The sequence below is a fragment of the Heptranchias perlo genome, unplaced genomic scaffold (genome assembly GCF_035084215.1).
Source record: "Heptranchias perlo isolate sHepPer1 unplaced genomic scaffold, sHepPer1.hap1 HAP1_SCAFFOLD_338, whole genome shotgun sequence".
Taxonomy (NCBI): Eukaryota; Metazoa; Chordata; class Chondrichthyes; order Hexanchiformes; family Hexanchidae; genus Heptranchias; species Heptranchias perlo.
Genome location: NW_027139350.1, coordinates 89,607 through 113,400, shown reverse-complemented (window position 1 = coordinate 113,400; position 23,794 = coordinate 89,607). Strand labels below are relative to the sequence as shown.

Here is a 23,794-nt window from a genome sequence, read left to right as displayed (position 1 = left end):
TGTCAAAGTGTCACCAAGGAGGGAATCACTGGGCCTGTCCAGAAGAGATAACGAGACAGAGACTGACTAATTGTGGGTTCAGTACTTATGAAAATTGTTCATTGTCCATTTTGCCGGTTAACAACCAGTCCTTTTTACAATACGCCCTTGTGGGACAAACTTATTACATAGCCACAGCGGCTATGAGCTATAACAAAGGATGGAAACAGTGCCCTCTGGAGGGACACAATGTGGCCATTAACAACATGACCTCAGACCTGGTTGTCGGTGGACAAGTTCTGCCTAAGCCAATAATGAGGATGGTAATAAACGAAAACCTCACAGTCCAACGTACCGATATAGACCAAGATCTGTGGAAATATGTTCCTACCGAACTACCACCCATTCCGCACCTGACTGCAGATTGGATGCAAATAGCGGAGGAAGCCAATGAGATAATTCATCAATGGACTAAACACACTAAAATAATTAAAACGCATGCTGATAAAGCAGATGAACTGTTACGGGACCCTGGGTTCTGGAATAAGTTTTGGAATTGGGGATCTAATGTTCAAATACATCCATGGGTCAGGATTTTATCACATGCTGCTGTAATTGTGATTTTATGTGCATTAATACTTGTCATATTTAATGTATATCAGCTTAGAAGGTGGAAAAATGAAATTTTGCAACAATTGAGTGTTAGTGCTATAATGAAACAGAAGAAGCGATTATCAACATAAGGACAGTGTGTGAAGTATATTTTATACGCTTCCTTTTTGTATTGTTTATCTAACCATTTATATTGTTTTTTCTATAATCATATGAAATCGCTGATGTAACATACCCATTGGGGGACAGTGACGGCCTCAGGAGTGGTACACAGAAAGGGAGAATAATGATCCTAAGATAGGCATCTTTGGATCAAAAGGGCCAGAGGCTGCAGAAGACTGCTGAGCTGAATTCAAAGTGCTAACAAAGACACTGACCTTTTGAACTGAGGTGACCTGGAGTTCAGTCACTGGTCTGAACTGGCCAGAACCGGTTTGAATTCGTTCCGCTTCTTAGAGAGAGAAAGGAGGTGATGCTACCTGAGCCCTTGGAACACAGCCAATCAGGGGATGACATCGGTCACTCCAGCAACTTTGAGCCAACCGGAGAAGACAGCATCGTTCGAAAAGACAGACTTGGGGAATAAAAACTGAGGAGTTGCTGGCTTGGAGTGAGAGTGAGAGTGAGAGTGTTTTTGTTGGTGTGTCTTTGTTTGTGAAGGAGACTCTGGGAGACTCTGGAAACTAACCCTCGTGGAAGTAGGAACCTTGCGTCAGGGACGTAAAGACTGCGTCAAGGACGTGGAGACGACGTCGGGAGTAAGAGGGAGAATTGCCTGGCCAGCAGCGTCTCTCCTTTCCGGGTAACATAATATCCTTTCTATTCTGGGACCACTCTGGGAGTGTCGTCAGGAAACCGAGTGGGTGTGCGTTTAAAGCCTGATACTCGGGGAGTATTAATAGAGAAACCTAGTGGGTGTGCGTTTAAATCCTAGTTTGAGTATAAACCTGTATAACCTGCTGTAAACTACATGCCTATATCTAACCAGACGTATAAGCGGTATGTACATGATCTAATAACGTTAATAAAGCGAATTGAGAATTAAGAGAGGATTGTGGGCTCATCCAATAGCCATTAAGGGAGTGGAGCTGGAATCATTCCTCTATATTCCAGGGATAAAGCCCAGGAAACCAAGAGCAAAGTTCAGCCTAGGTATCAGGAGAAGAGTGAATCCCAGCCCTGGGGCCAACAGAGAGCAAAATCTAGCCCAGAGGTCAGCACAGTGCTCGAGATCAGACCAGGGGCTGGCAGATTAGCAGAATTCATGAGACAACTTCAGTTAGCAGAAAGAAGCAAAAAATTAGGAGATTTGGGAAGTTGGGAGTACTGACCGCACGGGGAGGATGCTGCAAGGTGGAAATGTTCTCTGAATTGGGACTACTGCCTAAACGTAGACCCAATCCAGATGAATTTTTAAAGTGTGCACTCTTCACCAGAATGTGCCTGTTTTCCAGGTGCTCTGTGCTGTACCAATTACTGACAGTGTCTGATGGAAATACTGTTTATTGTTCATTTTTTCATTTACTTGCTAACAGCAGACAAGCTTTCATTGTTACATGGCAATGGTGAGAAGTGAATTGTCAGGTAACTTGTTTATTGGTCACCTGTCCAATGTGTAGAATTACAGTGTGAGAAGCTACAAAAGCACTCGAACCACCAAGGTGCAAAACTGGAAGAAATAAAAATAAAATGCTCTGTGTCTGACCCCATTTAACTGTAGAGAGCCTGGTTATTAATTGCAGTTCTGATAGAGAGCGGTGGTGTCGGGGCCCATGGGAAACAGAACAAAGAGTGACTCCAGACTTCAGTGATTGTGGGCTGAGTGTGAACACTGCATCAGGGGAGTGGCACCTTGTCGCTGGGCTGGGATTCTGTCAGACATCTTCAGGCAGAGTCAGCGTGATGCCTCACTCCAAGCTTTGCCAGCAGTGTTCACTTTGACAAGAGCTGAAACATTCCCTCCTTTTGTTGTTTTTGGTGAAATTGTTTCAAAGGAAAATTGAAGCTAAAATTTGTAGTTAGGGTATCAGGTCAGTGGGCTGGAAACCTTCTCAAGTACAAATGGAGGTTACACTTGTTCCTTCACACAACCTCTCACTTCAAAATGGTCTGTGATGGTCAGTGGAAAGAGGCTGTCGGAGTCACCATTGTGTCACCACTGTGCTCAGACACTAGGCCCCATAAAAGTGGAAAGTTTTTCCATATTGCCTCCTCTCCAACTATAACATCTGACAGTGAAATGTCCTGGGAGAGTTCACTGTCATTCTCAGCAGACTTTGAAAACCACGGGTTTTCGAATGGTTTCGGACTTGGAGTTAAGTCATGCAAAAGAGCTTGAGTAGAATCTGATCTGAGGAAGAATGGAGGTGGAGTTTTCTGGCCTTTATAGTGCAGCACAGAGGCATACTGACTTCCCCCAGAAACATTGTGGTACAGTGTGTGAACGAGGCAGGCCGGGGTCTCTGACAAACAATGCAGGCACTCGCCATCACTCGGCCTCTTCCCATCGTCGTTCATGCTTGTCATCTTTTCCTCTCCTACCAAGTGCATTGATTTTATTGCAAAAGCCGTGTTCTTGTCAGAGCCTCTCTCAAGCAGCGTAAAAGAGGAGACAATAGAATCAGGTGCTCCTTCCGAACATTTACAGTCCTTAAAAGAGCAAACATCTCAAATTACCTTACTCTTAATAAACATGAATCATACACAGAGATTCAATACAATCATATTCACAGTATGACAAGAGCTGAGGAATCGAATTCTACCACAAAAAGGATGCCAAATATTGAATAGAATACGATTGAGGACCGCATTTTTTTTATTGAAAGTATAATTGGAAAGTGAAAGGGATTTAGCCCAAGTTCAACCCTGGCCCTAGTGCAGTATCTGACCCTTCACACTAAACCTAGTGTTGTGTCTGACCCTTCACCCTAACCCTAATGCAGTGTCTGACCCTTCACCCTAGCCCTAGTGCAGTGTTTGACCCTTCACCCTAAACCTAGTGCAGTGTCTGACACTTCACCCTAGCCTTTGTGCAGAGTCTGACCCTTCACCAGAACCCTAACGCAGTGTCTGACCCTTCACCCTAGCCCTAGTGCAGTGTCTGAACCTTCACCCTAGCCCTAGTGCAGTGTCTGACCCTTCACCCTAGCCTTAGTGCAGTGTCTGACCCTTCACCCTAGCCCTAGTGCAGTGTCTGACCCTTAACCCTAGCCCTAGTGCAATGTCTGACCCTTCACCCTAGCCCGAGTGCAGTGTCTGACCCTTCACCCTAAACCTAGTGCAGTGTCTGACCCTTCACCCTAAACCTAATGCAGTGTCTGACCCTTCACCCTAGACCTAGTGCAGCATCTGACCCTTCATCCTAGCCCCAGTGCAGTGTCTGACCCTTCACCCTAACTCTAGTGCAGTGTCTGACCCTTCACCCTAGCCCTAATGCAGTGTCTGACCCTTCACCCTAAACCTAGTGCAGTGTCTGACCCTTCACACTAAACCTAGTGCAGTGTCTGACCCTTCACCCTAGCCCTAGTGCAGTGTCTGACCCTTCACCCTAGCCCTAGTGCAGTGTCTGACCCTTCACCCTAGCCCTAGTGCAGTGTCTGACCCTTCACCCTAGCCCTAGTGCAGTGTCTGACCCTTCACCCTAGCCCTAGTGCAGTGTCTGACCCTTCACCCTAGCCCTAGTGCAGTGTCTGACCCTTCACCCTAGCCCTAGTACAGTGTCTGACCCTTCACCCTAAACCTAATGCAGTGTCTGACCCTTCACCCTAAACCTAGTGCAGTGTCTGACCCTTCACCCTAAACCTAATGCAGTGTCTGACCCTTCACCCTAGACCTAGTGCAGCGTCTGACCCTTCATCCTAGCCCCAGTGCAGTGTCTGACCCTTCACCCTAACTCTAGTGCAGTGTCTGACCCTTCACCCTAGCCCTAATGCAGTGTCTGACCCTTCACCCTAAACCTAGTGCAGTGTCTGACCCTTCACCCTAAACCTAATGCAGTGTCTGACCCTTCACCCTAGACCTAGTGCAGCGTCTGACCCTTCATCCTAGCCCCAGTGCAGTGTCTGACCCTTCACCCTAACTCTAGTGCAGTGTCTGACCCTTCACCCTAGCCCTAATGCAGTGTCTGACCCTTCACCCTAAACCTAGTGCAGTGTCTGACCCTTCACCCTAGCCCTAGTGCAGTGTCTGACCCTTCACCCTAGCCCTAGTGCAGTGTCTGACCCTTCACCCTAGCCCTAGTGCAGTGTCTGACCCTTCACCCTAGCCCTAGTGCAGTGTCGGACCGTAACACAACCTTTAAGTCTAACCCTAAATCCTATTTCTAAATCTAAATCCTAAGACTTCAACAGAGCTCAAGCTTTACACCATCGATGCCCCTAAAACCCCAATGTTTAACCTCACTGCAATGACCCGTCACTGACACAGATCCCAACACCATTGCAACATGGTGTGTTATGCAGACAAGATAAATCCAACACCATAACCGTAACCAGTTTTGGCAAAACAAATCTAGACAAGAAGAAGTAAAATAAGTTGAGTCGAGGTGGCAGTACTAATGTAACGAAACCTTCAGCAATAGGATGACAGCATCAAACAAGAAAAGACACTGTCCTACTGCACAAGCATCGATAACTAACATTAACTCAAACCCAATACACCAGATCACCCCAAAACCTAACTGTAGAACCAATGTAAACTGAACCATAACTTTAAACCAAATCATATTATGAAATAAATCCCTACTGCCCAATGGTGACCATAACCATAGCCGAGCCCTAAACAGCCTCATCCCCTTTCGAAAAATAACCAGAACCCAAAACTGAATTGAATTAACTCAAATTCTAAAACGAGCCCACCCCTAATCACTGACCTTAACCTTCACACTAGATTCAGTTCTAAGTAAAGAAACAGTCCACACTACAAACTAGGAAACACTTTCATTATAAATCTCATCTTGTTACATTTTTCAGGGTCATTCGAGAAATGCTGTGTAGAATGAAATTGAGATCCAGCAATGCCTCCTTCCTCGTTGGGCCAGAAACATTCTGATCAAGAAAGTTCTCCTGAACACACTTCAGAAATTCCTCCCCCTCTCTGCCCCTTACACTATTACTATCCCAGTCTATAGTCGGATAGTTGAAGTCCCCCATTATCACTGGTCTATAGTTCTTGCACCTCTCAGTAATTTCCCTGCTAATTTGCTCCTCTATCTCCTTCCCACTATGTGGAGATGCCGGTGATGGACTGGGGTTGACAATTGTAAACAATTTTACAACACCAAGTTATAGTCTAGCAATTTTATTTGAAATTCACAAGCTTTCGGAGGCTTCCTCCTTCCTCAGGTGAATGTGGAAATGAAATCCTCGAACCCTTCGCATTTAATAAATGCAAAGGCACAATAAATGCGAAGGGTTTGAGGATTTCATTTCCACATTCACCTGAGGAAGGAGGAAGCCTCCGAAAGCTTGTGAATTTCAAATAAAATTGCTAGACTATAACTTGGTGTTGTAAAATTGTTTACAATTGTCCTTCCCACTTGTTGGTGGTCTATAGAATACACCCAGTAGTGTAATGGCACCTCTATTGTTTCTTAACTTTAACCAAATAGATTCTGTCCTTGACCCCTGCAGGACATCCTCTCTCTCCAGCACTGCAATATAACTATCATTACGCCAACCCTCTCCTTTTTTTCTTTCCCTATCTTTCCTGAAACCTTGGGCCCCTCGATTCAAATGGCGGTGAGATAGCAGCGGTGGGGGGGGGGGGTCAATGGGCACATGGGTAACCCGACTAATAAAATCTTACCGTTCCCCCGCGATCGCGAGTTAATTGATGGCCCTTTACGTGGCTTCCGGGTTTGCGGTCGGAAAGCTGCGCAGTGGGCGGACTGCGCACCCGCGAGACAGGCTGTCAGCTGGAGAGGCTCTATTTAAAGGGCCATTGCTCCAATGGCTTTTGCTGCAGCAAACACCAAGAACACATAAAATGGAGCAGCCCAGGCGCAAGGCTGCTCCAAGGTTCAGTGATGCCTCACTGCAGCAGCTACTGGTCGGGGTGAGGAGGAGGAGGGAAGTGTTCCACCCCGGGGACGGGAGGAAGTGCCCTGCCTCTGCCACCAAGGAGGCCTGGCACGAGGTGGCAGAGGAGGTCACCAGCAGCAGCAACATCTCCCGCACCTGGATCCAGTGCAGGCAGCGTTTCAATGACCTAACTAGGTCAGCAAAAGTGAGTACACTTACTCATTCTCCTACATTCCGTCTCCCACATCACCGCACCCCCCCAACAACTCATTCTGCACTGCCACGACTATTCCATCACATCACTCCTCACACCCACTTAAGGCTCATCCTCAACTTACCTGCATTTCCTCAGCAGTTCCTCACCTCCGCATTAGCCACCCCACTACTGCCACTCACCCCAATCGTCATCCAATGTCACGGCTCTGTCTCATACTCACCCTCTGATGCATCTCTTTCATGGTCAGCCTCTCTCAAAACAATGCATTCATCGGCTGGCCACTTCACCATCACTCACTCACACGTCTGTACTTTCTCCCCTTATAGGAGAAGAGAGCCCAGAATGCACGGGAGAGGGCGAGGACCAGAGGTGGGCCACAACAAATAGTGGTCCTCACAGACGCAGGGCAGGAGGCCCTGCAGATCAGCCGCACCCTCGAATGCCTGTCTGTCGGGGACACTGAGACTGGCAGCCCGCAAACATCTGGTGAAACAACTCTAACATTCATCACACACAACATGAATTGATGTTAACAATGATTGGCATGTTGAACACCTCAGTATGCTCATCGCAATATGACACATCTGTGATGATGCTTAATATTGCCTTCTGTTCCCTTTCAGGGCCTTCAGCGACCGCAGTGATGGCAGAGGGCAATTCCTCAGAGGAGCTTCTGAGTGCGCACCGTCACATCTGAGCGAGCCATCCACCAGCGCAGATACTCACACCTCGGTGGGTCCCCGTCCTCAGTTAGTTGGGTTGGCACCTGGTGAGTCACCACACACAAGTGAGCACGAGCAGACACTGGTGGCAGGGGCAGCTGTGGAGAGTCCACGTCAGTGGGAGCACTCCTCTCCAGACTCTGCTCAGCTGGACACAGATGCTGAACCCCAGGGACCATCCTTTAAAAGGAGAATGATCAAGGGGCAGCAGCACTGGAACAGGTGCCACGTGCACTCTCCACAATCGCGCAGAGGATGGAGGAGTCCAACTCCTGCATGAGTGGAATGGTGGCACAGGTAAGGGAGGGAATCTCTGAGATACTGTCACAGGGACATGAGGGAATCTCTGAGATACTGTCCCAGGGACATGAGGGAATCTCTGAGATACTGTCACAGGTACAGGAGGGAATCTCTGAGATACTGTCACAGGGACATGAGGGAATCTCTGAGATACTGTCCCAGGGACGTGAGGGCATCTCTGAGATACTGTCCCAGGGACGTGAGGGCATCTCTGAGATACTGTCCCAGGGACGTGAGGGCATGTCTGCAATGGAGAGAAGGCTAGCCTCCATTGAGCTTCAAGCACGGTTCACAAATGAGTCCATCCAGGCCCTGACAACGGTCGTTTGGACTCACAGTGAATAACATTCTGCTGCCTTAAACGGGCAGGCAGATACACTAGCACTGGCCTTACAAGGCTTTGCACATGTCCTCCAAACTGTTGTCCAGCAGGGTGGTAGGAGTGATGTGGCCCTGGTCCAGGGGAGGGATGATGGCGAAAGGGGACATGGAAGTGGAGACGCCACTCAAAGCAATCCCACGTCTCACCCATTGCCCCCTCTCAATCAGTATTCACAATGCTACCTCCTCTCCAGGTGGCCAAGTCTGCCCCAGCACAGAAGCCAGTCTTCAGCCAATTCGATTCACTCCACGTGATATCAAGAAACGGCTGAGTGCACTGGATACAGCAAAGGCTATGGGGCCTGACAACATCCCGGCTGTAGTGCTGAAGACTTGTGTTCCAGAACTAGCTGTGCCTCTAGCCAAGCTGTTCCAGTACAGCTACAACACTGGCATCCACCCGACAATGTGGAAAATTGCCCAGGTTTGTCCTGTCCACAAAAAGCAGGACAAATCCAATCCGGCCAATTACCGCCCCATCAGTCTACTCTCAATCATCAGCAAAGTGATGGAAGGTGTCGTCGACAGTGCTATCAAGCGGCACTTACTCACCAATAACCTGCTCACCGATGCTCAGTTTGGGTTCTGTCAGGGCCACTCGGCTCCAGACCTCATTACAGCCTTGGTCCAAACATGGACAAAAGAGCTGAATTCCAGAGGTGAGGTGAGAGTGACTGCCCTTGACATCAAGGCAGCATTTGACCGAGTGTGGCACCAAGGAACCCTAGTAAAATTGAAGTCAATGAGAATCAGGGGAAAACTCTCCAGTGGCTGGAGTCATACCTAGCACAAAGGAAGATGGTAGTGGTTGTTGGAGGCCAATCATCTCAGCCCCAGGACATTGCTGCAGGAGTTCCTCAGGGCAGTGTCCTCGGCCCAACTATCTTCAGCTGCTTCATCAATGACCTTCCCTCCATCATAAGGTCAGAAATGGGGATGTTCGCTGATGATTGTACAGTGTTCAGTTCCATTCTCAAACCCTCAAATAATGAAGCAGTCCATGCCCGCATGCAGCAAGACCTGGACAACATCCAAGCTTGGGGTCATAAGTGGCAAGTAACATTCGCGCCAGATAAGTGCCAGGCAATGACCATTTCCAACAGGAGAGAGTCTAACCACCTCCCCTTGACATTCAATGGCATTACCATCGCTGAATCCCCCACCATCAACACTCTGGGGGTCACCATTGACCAGAAACTTAACTGGGAGGTCCAGGAAGCTCTTATCTTGTGCAGTAATCTTTTATGTGGCACCTTATCGAATGCCTTTTGGAAATCCAAATATTCTGCATCCATTGGTTCCCCTTTATCTACCCTGCCCGTTACTTCCTCAAAGAACTCTAATAAATTTGTCAGACACGATTTCCCCTTCATAAAACCATGTTGACTCTCCTTGATTGTATTATGAGTCTCCAAATGTCCTGCTACTACTTCCTTAATAATGGATTCTAGCATTTTCCCAATGATAGATGTTAGGCTAACTGGTCGATAGTTACCTGCTTTCTGTCTCACTCCCTTCTTGAATAGGGGTGTTATGTTTGCAGTTTTCCAATCCGCTGGGACCTTTCCAGAATCTAGTGAATTCTGGAAGATTACAACCAATGCATCCACTATCTCTGTAGCCACTTCTTTTAAGACCCTCGGATGCAAGCCATCAGGTCCAGGGGACTTGTCAGCCTTTAGACCCATTAGTTTACCTAGTACTTTTTCTCTAGTGATAGTGATTGTTTTTAGTTCCTCCCTCCCTTTTGCCCCTTGATTTTCTACTATTATTGGTATGTTATTAGTGTCTTCTACTGTGAAGACAGATACAAAATATCTGTTCAATTCCTCTGCCATTTCCTTGTTTTCCATTATTATTTCCCCAGTCTCATCCTCTAAGGGACCAATGTTTACTTTAGCTACCCTCTTCCTTTTGATATACTTGTAGAAGCTTTTACTGTCAGTTTTTATATTTCTTGCTAATTTACTCTCATCATTTATTTTCTCCCTCTTTATTATTCTTTTAGTCATCCTTTGCTGGTTTTTAAAGTTTTCCCAATCTTCGGGCTGACCAGTAATCTTTGCCATGTTGTATGCTTTTTCTTTTAACCTGATACCATCCTTGACTTCCTTAGTTAGCCATGGTTGGTTCACCCTTTTTGTGGAGTCTTTCCTCCTCACAGGGATATATTTTTGTTGCGAGTCATAAAATATCTTTTTAAGTGTTTGCCACTGCTTATCCACCATCATACCATCTAATCTGTTTACCCAGTCCACTTTAGACAATTCCGCCCTCATTCCTTTATAATTGCCCTTATTTAAGTTTAATACTGTAGTTTCAGACCCAAGATCCTCGCTCTCAAACTGGATGTGAAATCTATCATGTTATGATCACTGCTTCCCAAGGGATCCTTTACTTTGAGATCATTAATTAATCCTGTCTCGTTACCCATTACCAGATCCAAAATGGCCTGTTCCCTGGTTGGTTCCCCGACATATTGGTCTAAGAAACAGTCCCTAATACACTCTATGAACTCCTACTCAGGGCTATTTTTGTCAATTTGGTTTGTCCAATCTACGTGAAAGTTAAAATCGCCCATGATTATTGCATTACCTTTTTTACAAGCCCCCCTTATTTCCTGATTAATATTTTGCCCTACAGTGTAGCTACTGTTAGGGGTCCTATATACTACTCCCGCCAGTGATTTCTTTCCCTTGCTATTTCTTACCTCCACCCAAATTGATTCAACATCTTGATCTTCTGAGCCAAGATCATTTCTCACTATTATACCAATTTCATCCTTTATTAACAGAGCTCCCCCACCACCTTTACCTTTTTTCCTATCCTTCCGAAATGTTAAATAACCCTGAATATTTAGCTCCCAACCTTGGTCACCTTGCAACCACGACTCTGTAATGGCCACGAGATCAGACCCATTTGTTTCTATTTGTGCCGTCAGTTCATCTATCTTATTACGAATGCTGCGCTCATTCAGATAAAGAACCTTTAATTTTGTCTTTTTACCATTCTTTCCGACCCCGGCCCCATTTGCTCGTGCACTCTTATGTTTGTACGCTCTGTCCCTTCCTGACACACTCTGTTTATCATTACCCCCATCACTTTCCTGTACTACTTCCTTATCTTTTCTCTTTATCAATCTAAACTTCACCCCACCTGAGCCCTCCCCCCGCTATTTAGTTTAAAGCCTTCTCTACCGCCCCAGTTATTCGGTTTGTCAGAACACTGGTCCCAGCATGGTTCAGGTGAAGCCCCTCCCAACAGAACAGCTCCCTCTTTCCCCAGTACTGGTGTCAGTGCTCCACGAATCGAAACCCACTTCTCCCACACCAATCTTTGAGCCACGCATTCATCTCTCTGATCTGATTTACCCTGTACCTCGTATCTGTTGGACAAGCTCAGGGACTGAGGCTCCTGCAATGCTACCTCCTGGATCCCCGTACCTGCCTCACTCGCAGTCACACCCTCCTGTCCCTGACCATGTGCCAATTCTACAGTATTTAGTCTAAGGGGCGTGACTGCCTCCTGGATCAAAGTGTCCAGGTAACTTTCTCCCTCCCTGATGCATCGCAATGTCTGCAGCCAAAGTTCCTCGAGCTGCAGACACTTACTGCAGATGTAGTTGCCCTGGACAAAACTGTCTTTGGAGGGGCCCTCACAGGCTCCAAAACCCAGAGGGTGAAGGCCCAAAGCATCTAAACAGTCAGGGCATGGACATGAGCAACCTGCCACTCCCTCTGCTGCAGCCACAGGGGATGCACCACGTAGAAGCGGCAGGAAAAGGAAGGCGAAGGTTTTGTGAGCACGAAGGGGATGCACAAGGGTGTCTGACAGACGGTCATGTTTTTCATTTAAATTTAGTTTTTGTTATATTCACATTAAATGTTATCATTCTCACCAATACTGCCACATCTTGCCCATTCTGGACTGGTTTCTGTAATGAGGCCCTTTCATGAGGTTCACCATGAACGCCGACACTTGATGCCACCCATTGGGTCACTCTACAATGGGTCTTTATGCAGTGCAGGACTGTTTTGTGCAGAGTCGGGGCGGGGGAGGGGGCTGGTGTGGCCGCTTCTCTATCCAGGCGGTGAGGACTGGACTCTTCACACTGTCTGATGTTAGGAGAACCGTTCACATATCAGTGACTCCCTGGCCTCACGAGCAGCCAGGTGAGCCACTGCTCTGCCCATGGGTTCACCCTCCTCCTCCTCCTCCTCCTCCTCCTCCAGCGGCCCCCTCTCTGTTGTGCCATGTTGTGCAGGGCACAACTCACGACTATAATGTGTCCCACTCTGTCTGGTGCGTATTGAAGCTCTCCCAGAACGATCAAGGCACCTAAATCGCATCTTGAGCAGCCCTATAACATGTTCAATTGTAGCCCTGGTAGCGATGTGACTGTCGTTATATCGACGCTGTGCTCAGTGATGGGGTTCATCAGAGGTGTCATGAGCCACGTGTGCAGGGGGTATCTCTTGTCCCCGAGGAGTCACACCTTACGGGTGTTCGGTGCGTGGAACAGCCTCAGGATGTTGGATTCCCGAAGGATGAAGGAATCGTGGCAGCTGCCAGGGAATCTGGCGCACACGTCAAGGAATCTCTTGCGGTGGTCACAAACGAGCTGAGTGTTGATGGAGTGAGAGCCCTTCCTGTTGATGAACAGTCCTGGCTCGTGTGGAGGTGCTCGTATTACTATATGGGTGCAATCGATTACACCCTGCACCCGTGGGAAGCCAGCCACAGCATGGAATCCCACTGCCCTCTCCGTCTGGCTGAGGTTGTCCATGGGGAAGTTGACGTAATGCGAGGCCCTGCGAAACAAGCCATCGGTGACCTGCCTTATGCAATTGTGTGCAGACGACTGAGAGACCCCGGCGATGTCCCCGGTGGCACCCTGGAATGATCCGGAGGTAAAGAAGTGACTTTGACAGCGACAGATAAGGAGATGCTGCTTGGCCCAGCCGGGAGCAGTTCGGAATGAAGGAGGCTGCAGATGTCTGCGACTACCTGGCGACTGACTCTGAGCCTCCGTATGCACTGCTCCTCAGAGAGGTCCAGGAAACTGAGCCTCGGTTTGTAGGCCCTGTGGCGAGGGGAGTGCCTCCTACAACATTGCTCCCTCTGTTGTTGCCCTCTGTGCTCTTGTGCGGGTGTCTGATGCAGCACTGTCTTGTGTAGCTCCACGTGGCGGAGGTGGACGCCGTGCCTGGCGAGGCTGGTGATGTTGCTCGTCCTCGGATGAAGTGGTGAATGCAGCCATGACGCCCCCCATCCTGATGGTGTCAGTTTGAGGGGGTCCGAAAAGTTGGTAAATATGTGTAAACAGAAGAATCCTGAGTGGAAACTAAGAATTTTCAGTGTAAACACAAAGATCTCCCAGTGACAAGTTTGTCTGAAAGACCAGGGTGAAATGCTGATTTGTTGCAATAACTCACCTTTTATCCCCATCTGTCAAACAGGCATTTCAATATCCAACTGGCTGCTGCCTGAAACACATCTCCTAAAACATGGGAAACACACTGTGTCTGAATGAAAATCGGTCTCCTGCCTCAATCACCATGAAATTAACTACCTCAAATACTTAAAGAATCTAAATAACTGTGTTAACTATGGGAATCGGGGGAAAACTCTCCAGTGGCTGGAGTCATACCTAGCACAAAGGAAGATGGTAGTGGTTGTTGGAGGCCAATCATCTCAGCCCCAGGATATTGCTGCAGGAGTTCCTCAGGGCAGTGTCCTAGGCCCAACCATCTTCAGCTGCTTCATCAATGACCTTCCCTCCATCATAAGGTCAGAAATGGGGATGTTCGCTGATGATTGCACAGTGTTCAGTTCCATTCTCAACCCCTCAGATAATGAAGCAGTCCATGCCCACATACAGCAAGACCAGGACAACATCCAGGCTTGGGCTCATAAGTGGCAAGTAACATTCACGCCAGACAAGTGCCAGGCAATGACCATCTCCAACAAGAGAGAGTCTAACCACCTCCCCTTGACATTCAACGGCATTACCATCGCCGAATCCCCCACCATCAACATCCTGGGCATCACCGTTGACCAGAAATTTAACTGGACCAGCCATATAAATACTGTGGCTACGAGAGCAGGTCAGAGGCTGGGTATTCTGCGGCGAGTGACTCACCTCCTGACTCCCCTAAGCCTTTCCACCATCTACAAGGCACAAGTCAGGAGTGTGATGGAATACTCTCCACTTGCCTGGATGAGTGCATCTCCAACAACACTCAAGAAGCTCGACACCATCCAGGACAAAACAGCCCGCTTGATTGGCACCCCATCCACCACCCTAAACATTCACTCCCTTCACCACCGACACACAGTGGCTGCAGTGTGTACCATCTACAAGATGCACTGCAGCAACTCGCCAAGGCTTCTTCGACAGCACCTCCCAAACCCGTGACCTCTACCACCTAGAAGGACAAGGGCAGCAGGCACATGGGAACAACACCACCTGCACGTTCCCCTCCAAGTCACACACCATCCCGACTTGGAAATATATCGCTGTTCCTTCATCATCGCCAGGTCAAAATCCTGGAACTCCCTTCCTAACAGCACTGTGGGAGAACCTTCACCACACGGACTGCAGCGGTTCAAGAAGGCGGCTCACCACCACCTTCTCAAGGGCAATTAGGGATGGGCAATAAATGCCGGCCTCGCCAGTGACGCCCACATCCCATGAACGAATTTTAAAATATCCCGCCGGCTTTATTTGCCACTGGCACTTCCACATTCATGAGGCGCGCGCACACACAGACCCGTCGGTGGGTTGGAGCCGGCTTCCTCACCCGCACGGGATTTCCCCGATTTTCAGAGCCCACCCGGCCCAACGCACTCGCACTTCAGCTTGAAAATTGAGCTCATTATATCCAGGAATATTTAATATCCAATCCTGCCCTTTTTTGAGCCAGGTCTCCGTTATCGCCACTACATCATATTCCCATGTGGCTATTTGCGCCTGCAGCTCACCAACCTTGTTTACCACACTTTGTGCGTTTACACACCTGCACTCTAAACCTGTCTTAGACCTTCTCGTATTCTCTCTTAGTCTGATCCCACCTAATAGTGTACTATTTCCTACTCTGGTGCTATCTGTCTCTCCCAATCCTCTGTGCACATTGTTTCTCCTCTCTAATGCGACATCCTGGTGCCCATCCCTCTTCCAAATTAGTTTAAACCCTCCCCCACAGCACTAGTGAACCTCCCCGTGAGATCATTGGTCCCAGCTCTGTTGAGGTGCAACCTGTCCATCTTGAACAGCTCCCTCCTGCCCCAGAACTGGTCCCAAAGCCCCAGGAATCTGAAGCCCTCCCTCCTGCACCATAGCCACAAATTAACCTGTCTTATCTTCCTATTTCTGTACTCACTAGCATGAGTGGAATTGCAGGGAATGTTTGTTGGTGAAATGCTGATTTGTTTGGTGAGTGTGTCTGGGAAGCTCTGGAATTTCAGCTCCAGCTTCCCCTTCATATGACAGTGACATGGAAGTTGTTACCTGGTGTCGGGTCTCTGGGATCCAGCTGCTCAGGCTGCTGTTTGCAGGGTCTGGTATCTTGGGCCAAAGGTTCCCTGTCATCCTGTGAGTCACAACAAACACATTAGCCATAAATATTGGCAACACAGTGACTATGACACCGTGAACAACTTGAAAAGCATCTCGTAAATGAACTGTGTGAAATAGAATGACAGATAGTGTGGGGGAGGGGCAGCTCAAGATGGGAGATCATGTGATCAGACCTCCAGGAATACATCCAACCAGAGTTGGCAACCCTATCACAGCACCAAGACTGTGCCAGGGATATTGGCCACATTCCACTCTCCTGCTCGCTCCCCATACCCGACAATATTCCAACAATTCATGCAATCTGCATCAACAATGTGAGCGAGGATTCCAGTTTCCTGGTCCCATCTATTTACAGAATTTTTCCGAACTTCCCTTTATTTCTTCTGACCAGCATCTGAACTTCATGTCCCGCCATTACTGTCTCACCAACAAGTGGAAGCCTCCATCATAAGGTCAGAAATGGGGATGTTCGCTGATGACTGCACAGTGTTCAGTTCCATTCGCAACGCCTCAAATAATGAAGCAGTCCGAGCCCGCATGCAGCAAGACCTGGACAACATCCAGGCTTGGGCTCATAAGTGGCAAGTAACATTCGCACCAGACAAGTGCCAGGCAATGACCATCTCCAACAAGAGAGAGTCCAACCACCTCCCCTTGACATTCAATGGTATTACCATCGCCGAATCCCCCACCATCAACATCCTGGGGGTCACCATTGACCAGAAACTTAACTGGACCAGCCATATAAATACTGTGGCAACAAGAGCAGGTCAGAGGCTGGGTATTCTGCGGCGAGTGACTCACCTCTTGACTCCCCAGAGCCTTTCCACCATCTACAAGGCACAAGTCAGGAGTGTGATGGAATACTCTCCACTTGCCTGGATGAGTGCAGCTCCAACAACACTCAAGAAGCTCGACACCATCCAGGACAAAGCAGCCCACTTGATTGGCACCCCATCCACCACCCTAAACATTCACTCCCTTCACCACCGGCGCACTGTGGCTGCAGTGTGTACCATCCACAGGATGCACTGCAGCAACTCGCTAAGGCATCTACGACAGCACCTCCCAAACCCGCGACCTCTACCACCTAGAAGGACAAGGGCAGCATAAATACAGAGACACATATCACGGTGTGACAATGACTAATAAATAAAGAGACACACATCACAGTGTGACACTGACGAATAAATAGAGAGACACACATCACGGTGTGACAATGACCAATAAATATAGAGACACACATCACAGTGTGACACTGACTAATAAATACAGAGACACACATCACGGTGTGACACTGACGAATAAATAGAGAGACACACATCACGGTGTGACACTGACGAATAAATAGAGAGACACACATAGAGTCATAGAGTCATAGAGTCATACAGCACGGATAGAGGCCCTTCGGCCCATCGTGTCCGTGCCGGCCATCAGCCCTGTCGACTCTAATCCCATATTCCAGCATTTGGTCCGTAGCCTTGTATGCTATGGCATTTCAAGTGCTCATCCAAATGCTTCTTGAATGTTGTGAGGGTTCCTGCCTCCACAACCCTTTCAGGCAGTGAGTTCTAGACTCCAACCACCCTCTGGGTGAAAAAGTTCTTTCTCAAATCCCCTCTAAACCTCCCGCCTTTTACCTTGAATCTATGTCCCCGTGTTATAGAACCCTCAACGAAGGGAAAAAGCTCCTTAGTATCCATCCTATCTGTGCCCCTCATAATTTTGACACTGACTAATAAATACAGAGACACACATCACAGTGTGACACTGACTAATAAATAAAGAGACACACATCACAGTGTGACACTGACTAATAAATAGAGAGACACACATCACAGTGTGACACTGACTAATAAATAGAGAGACACACATCACGGTGTGACACTGACTAATAAATACAGAGACACACATCACAGGTGCTGCTAGTTGACTCAGATTCCTTGTTCTTCAGAGCACCGTATAAACGATGAATATTCGGGCCGCGATGTCCTGTTGTACTTATTACGGGATTGAGGTCCTTACACGTTTCGCCGAATAAAGCACATCAGCAGCTGAAGTGACATCAGGAAGAGGAAAAGTGTGCAGAGTGAAGCAAGGATGGTCCCCATATCTCCATCTTCTGAAGGAGAACGAAGGATAGTTACTTCAGCAATCTCTTCAAAATCTACTAAATCCCTTCAGACAGCACCTGCCCTGTCCTGTCTGCCTCTCTCTCTGTCTGCCTGTACCTCTCTCTGTCTCTCTGCCAGTCCCTCTCTCCCTCTCTACCTGTCCCCCTGCGGCTATCTCTCTGCCTCTCTCTCTCTGCTTCTCTCTTTCTCTTTCATAAGTACATAAGAAATAGGAGTGGGAGTAGGCCATCCGGCCCCTCAATCAGATCATGGCTGATCTTCCACCTCAACTCCACTTTCCCACCCGAACCCCATATCCCTTGATTCCCTTAGAATTCAACAATTTATCGATCTCAGCCTTGAATATACTCAATGACTGAGTATCCACAGCCCTCTGGGGTGGAGAATTCCAAATATTCACAATTCTCTGAGTGAAGAAAGGTTTTCTCATCTCAGTCCTAAATGGCCGACCCCTTATCCTGAGACTATGCCCCCTTGTTCTAGACTCTCCAGCCAGGGGAAACAGCCTCTCAGCATCTACCCTGTCAAGTCCTCTCAGAATCTTATATGTTTCAATGTGATCTCCTCTCACTCTTCTAAATTCCAGAGAGTATAGGCCCATTCGACTCAATCTCTCCTCACAGGACAATCCTCTCATCCCAGGAATCAATCTAGTGAACCTCTGTTGCACCGCCTCTAAGGCAAGTCTATCCTTCCTTCGATAAGGAAAACTGTACACAGTACTCCAGGTGAGCTCTCACCAAAGCCCTGTACAATTGTAGTCAGATTTCCTTACTTCTGTACTCTAACCCCGTTGCACTAAAGGCCAACATATCATTTGCTTTCCTAATTGCTTGCTGTACCTGCATGTTCACTTTCTGTGTTTCGTTGACAAGGACTTTCAAATCCCTCTGAACACCAACATTTCATAGTTTTCACCATTTCAAAAATATTCTGTTTTTCTATTTTTCCTACCAAGGTCATAGAGTCATAGAGTCATAGAGTTATACAGCACGGATAGAGGCCCTTCGGCCCATCGTGTCCGCGCCGGCCATCAGCCCTGTCTACTCTAATCCCATATTCCAGCATTTGGTCCGTAGCCTTGTATGCTATGGCATTTCAAGTGCTCATCCAAATGCTTCTTGAATGTTGTGAGGGTTCCTGCCTCCACAACCCTTTCAGGCAGTGAGTTCCAGACTCCAACCACCCTCTGGGTGAAAAAGTTCTTTCTCAAATCCCCTCTAAACCTCCCGCCTTTTACCTTGAATCTATGTCCCCTTGTTATAGAACCCTCAACGAAGGGAAAAAGCTCCTTAGTATCCATCCTATCTATGCCCCTCATAATTTTGTACACCTCAATCATGTCCCCCCTCAGCCTCCTCTGCTCCAAGGAAAACAAACCCAATCTTCCCAGTCTCTCTTCATAGCTGAAGCGCTCCAGCCCTGGTAACATCCTGGTGAATCTCCTCTGCACCCTCTCCAAAGCGATCACATCCTTCCTGTAGTGTGGCGACCAGAACTGCACACAGTACTCCAGCTGTGGCCTAACCAGTGTTTTATACAGCTCCATCATAACCTCCTTGCTCTTATATTCTATGCCTCGGCTAATAAAGGCAAGTATCCCATATGCCTTCTTTACCACCTTATCTACCTGTTCCGCCGCCTTCAGGGATCTGTGAACTTGCACACCAAGATCCCTCTGACCCTCTGTCTTGCCTAGGGTCCTCCCATTCATTGTGTATTCCCTTGCCTTGTTAGTCCCTCCAAAGTGCATCACCTCGCACTTTTCCGGGTTAAATTCCATTTGCCACTGTTCCGCCCATCTGACCAACCCATCTATATCGTCCTGCAGACTGAGGCTATCCTCCTCGCTATTTACCACCCTACCAATTTTTGTATCATCAGCGAACTTACTGATCATACCTTTTACATTCATATCCTCACATTTTCCCACACTATATTCTATCTGCCACCGGTGAGAGGGGAGAGATACAAAAGGATCCAGAGGGGCAATTTTTTCACTCAAAGGGTGGTGAGTGTCTGGAACGAGCTGCCAGAGGCAGTAGTAGAGGCGGGTACAATTTTGTCTCTTAAAAAGCATTTGGACAGTTACATGGGGAAGATGGGTATCGAGGGATATGGGCCAAGTGCAGGCAATTGGGACTAGCTTAGTGGTATAAACTGGGCGACATGGACATGTTGGGCCGAAGGGCCTGTTTCCATGTTGTAACTTCTATGATTCTATGATTCTATGATTCTTGCCCACTCACTTAATCTGTCTATATCCCTTTGCAGTTTACTTTCCTCACAGCTTACTTTCCCACCTAGCTTTGTATCATCAGCAAACTTGGATACATTATACTCGGTCCCTTCATCTAAGTCATGAATATCGATTGTGAATAGCTGAGGCCCAAGCACTGATCCTTGCGGCACCCCACTAGTTACAGCCTGCCAACCTGAAAATGACTCGTTTATCCCTACTCTGTTTTCTGTCCGTTAACCAATCCTCAATCCATGCTAATATATTGCCCTTAATTCCATGAGCCTTTAACTTGTGTATCTTATGTGTGGTACCTTATCGAATGCCTTTTGAAAATCCAAATGTATTACATCCACTGGTTCCCCTTTTATCTACTCTGGTAGTTACATCCTCAAAAATCTCCAATAGATTTGTCAAACACAATTTCCCTTTCATAAAATCATTGAAAGTTACAGCGCAGAAGGAGGCCATTCGGCCCATTGTGTCCGTACTGGCCAGAAATGAGCCACCCAGCCTAATCCCACTTTCCAGCACTTGGTCCGTAGCCCTGTAGGTTACGGCACTTCAGGTGCACATCCAGGTACTTTTTAAATGAGTTGAGGGTTTCTGCCTCTCCCACCCTCTCAGGCAGTGAGTTCCAGACCCCCACCACCCTCTGGGTGAAAAGAATTCTCCTCAGCTCCCCTCTAATTCATCTGCCAATCACTTTAAATCTATGCCCCCTGGTCACTGACTCTCTGCTAAGGGAAATAATTCCTTCCTATCCACTCTATCTGGACCCCTCATAATTTTATACACCTGAACTAAATCTCCCCTCAGCCTCCTCTGTTCCAAAGAAAACAACCCCAGTCTATCCAATCTTTTCTCACAGCTAAAATTCTCAAGTCCTGGCAACATCCTCGTAAATCTCCTCTGCACCCTCTCTAGGGCAATCACATCTTTCCTGTAATGTGGTGACCAGAACTGTACGCAGTTCATAAATCCATGTTTACTCTGCCTGATGATATTATGATTTTCTAAATCACCACTTCCTTAATAATGGATTCCAGCGTTTTCCCGACGACTGATGTCAGGCTAACCGGCCTGTAGTTTCCTGTTTTCTCTCTCCCTCCTTTCATGAATAGTGGGGTTACATTTGCTACCTTCCAATCCACTGGGACCGTTCTGGAATCTTGGGAATTCTGGAAGATCACAATCAATGCATCCACTATCTCTGCAGCCACCTCTTTTAGAACCTTAAGATGTAGGCCATCAGGTCCATGGGATCTGTCGGCTTTTGGTCCCATTAATTTCTCCAGTACTTTTTCTTTACTGATCTTAATTACTTTAAGTTCCTCACTCTCATTAGCCCCTTGGTCCCCCACTATTTCTGGTATGTTTTTTGTGTCTTCTACTGTGCAGACAGATACAAAATATTTGTTCAACGTCTCTGCCATTTCCTTATTCCCCATTATAATTTCTCCTGTCTCTGACTCTAAGGGACCCATGTTTACCTTCGCTAATCTCTTCATTTTTACACAGATTTAAAATGATTGGTAGAAGGATTAGAGGGGAGCTGAGGAAAAGTTTTTTCACGCAGTTGGTGGTGGGGGTCTGGAACTCACTGCCTGAGAGGGTGGTAGAGGCAGAAACCCTCAACTCATTTAAAAAGTACCTGGATGTGCACCTGAAGTGCCCCAACCTACAGGGCAAGTGTTGGAAAGTGGGATTAGGCTGGGTGGCTCATTTTCGGCTGGCATGGACACGATGGGCCGAATGGCCTCCTTCTGTGCCATAAATTTTCTCTGATTCTCTGATTCTACATACTTGGAGAAGTTCTTACAACTTGTTTTGATATTTCTTGCTAGTTTACTCTCATTCTATTTTCTCCCTCTATCAATGTTTTGGTCATCCTTTGCTGGTTTCTAAAACTCTCCCAATCCTCAGGCTTAATACTCTACTTGGCAACATTATAAGCCTCTTCTTTGAATCTAATACTATCCTTCTTTAGTTAGCGATGGAGGGATCACTTTACCCATGAAGTTTCTATTTCTCAATGGAATGTATATTCGTTGAAAATTATGAAATATTTCTTTAAATGTTCGGCATTGCTTATCTACTGTCACATCCTTTAATCTAATTTCTCAATCCACCTTAGTCAACTCGCCCCTCATACCTATGTAATTGGCTTTGTTTAAGTTTAAGACTCTAGTTTCGGACTTAAGCACATCACTCTCGAACTCAATGTGAAATTCTATCATATTATGATCACTCTTCCCCAGAGGGTCCCTTACAATGAGATTATTAATTAACCCTGTCTCATTACACAAGACAAGATCTAAAATAGCCTGTTCCCTGATTGGTTCCATGATGTATTGCTCTAGGAAACTGTCTCGAATGCATTCCATGAACTCATCCTCCAGACTACTTTAATTTGATTTGTCCAGTCCATATGAAGATTAAAGTCCCCCACCCATTATTGCATTACCTTTGTTACAAGCTCCTCTTATTTCTTGATAAATACTCTGTCCAACAGTATAACTATTATTAGGGGGCCTGTAAACTACTCCCACCAGTGTTTTCTGTCCCTTGTTGTTTCTTATCGCCACCCAGACTGATTCTAAATCCTCATTTTCTGAGCCGAGATCCTTTCTCACCACTCTCCTTATCTCATTCTTTATTATCAGGGTTACCCTCCCTCCTTTTCCATTTTATCTGTCTTTTCGAAACGTCAAGTACCCTGGCGTATTTTGTTCCCAACCTTGGTCACCTGGCAACGACATCTCAGTAATGGCGATTAGATCAAACCCATTTATCTCTATTTGTGCCATTAATTCATCTATCTTGTTATAAATGCTTCATGCATTCAGATAATTTTAACTTTTTACTATTTATCCCTGATTTGACCTTATTCGCTGATGCACTATTACCGTTAAACTCTGTCCCTTCCTGTCACCCTGCTACTGAAAGAGTCGCAGATACAGACTGGAATGGACTCCTGGAATAAAAGGGGTATTAAGTGATTACTTCACATCAGTCTGTAATCCTGAACACGATGTTCATCTCCCAGCAGGGGGGCCTCTCCCAGCAGGGGGCCTCTCCCAGCAGGAAGCTACACTGCTTTAAATTTAAAAATAGATGGGGAATAACCTTAGAAAGAATTAGAAACCTTAAAAGAGATTATCTGCTGACCCAGAGGGTCCTTAAAGAGATAAAACACATGCTTTATAAACTAAATGGTACAATTCTCAAAGGGGATGCAGGAACAGAGACATCTGGGGATATATGAACACAAATCTTTGAAGGTGGCAGGACAGGTTGAGAAAGTGGTTAAAAAAGCATACGGGATCCTGGGCTTTATAAATAGAGGCATAGAGTACAAAAACAAGGAAGTTATGATGAACCTTTATAAAACACTGGTTCGGCCACAACTAGAGTAATGTGTCCAGTTCTGGGCACTGCACTTTAGGAAAGATGTGAAGGCTTCCTAAAGTGAAGAGGGTGCAGAAAAGATTTACTAGAATGGTTCCAGGGATGAGGGACTTTAGTTACGTGGATAGACTGGAGAAGCTGGGATTGTTCTTAGAACAGAGAAGGTAAGAGGAGATTTGATAGAAGTGTTCAAAATCAT

General features: G+C 47.0%; 1 protein-coding gene across 1 annotated transcript in view; it reads right to left on the bottom strand.

Annotated features, from left to right (window-relative positions):
- Positions 1–2,078: 2,078 nt before the first annotated feature.
- Positions 2,079–23,794, bottom strand: part of LOC137311462 (granulocyte colony-stimulating factor receptor-like) — a 102,418-nt gene continuing 80,702 nt past the window's right edge. Inside the window, exons 10-12 of the mRNA XM_067978656.1 lie at positions 17,836–17,932; positions 15,742–15,823; positions 2,079–3,240 (exon numbers count right to left, since the gene is read on the bottom strand). Of these exons, the coding sequence (XP_067834757.1) occupies positions 2,710–3,240; positions 15,742–15,823; positions 17,836–17,932 (710 nt within the window). The 3' untranslated portion in view covers positions 2,079–2,709. The remainder of the gene's footprint in view (positions 3,241–15,741; positions 15,824–17,835; positions 17,933–23,794) is intronic.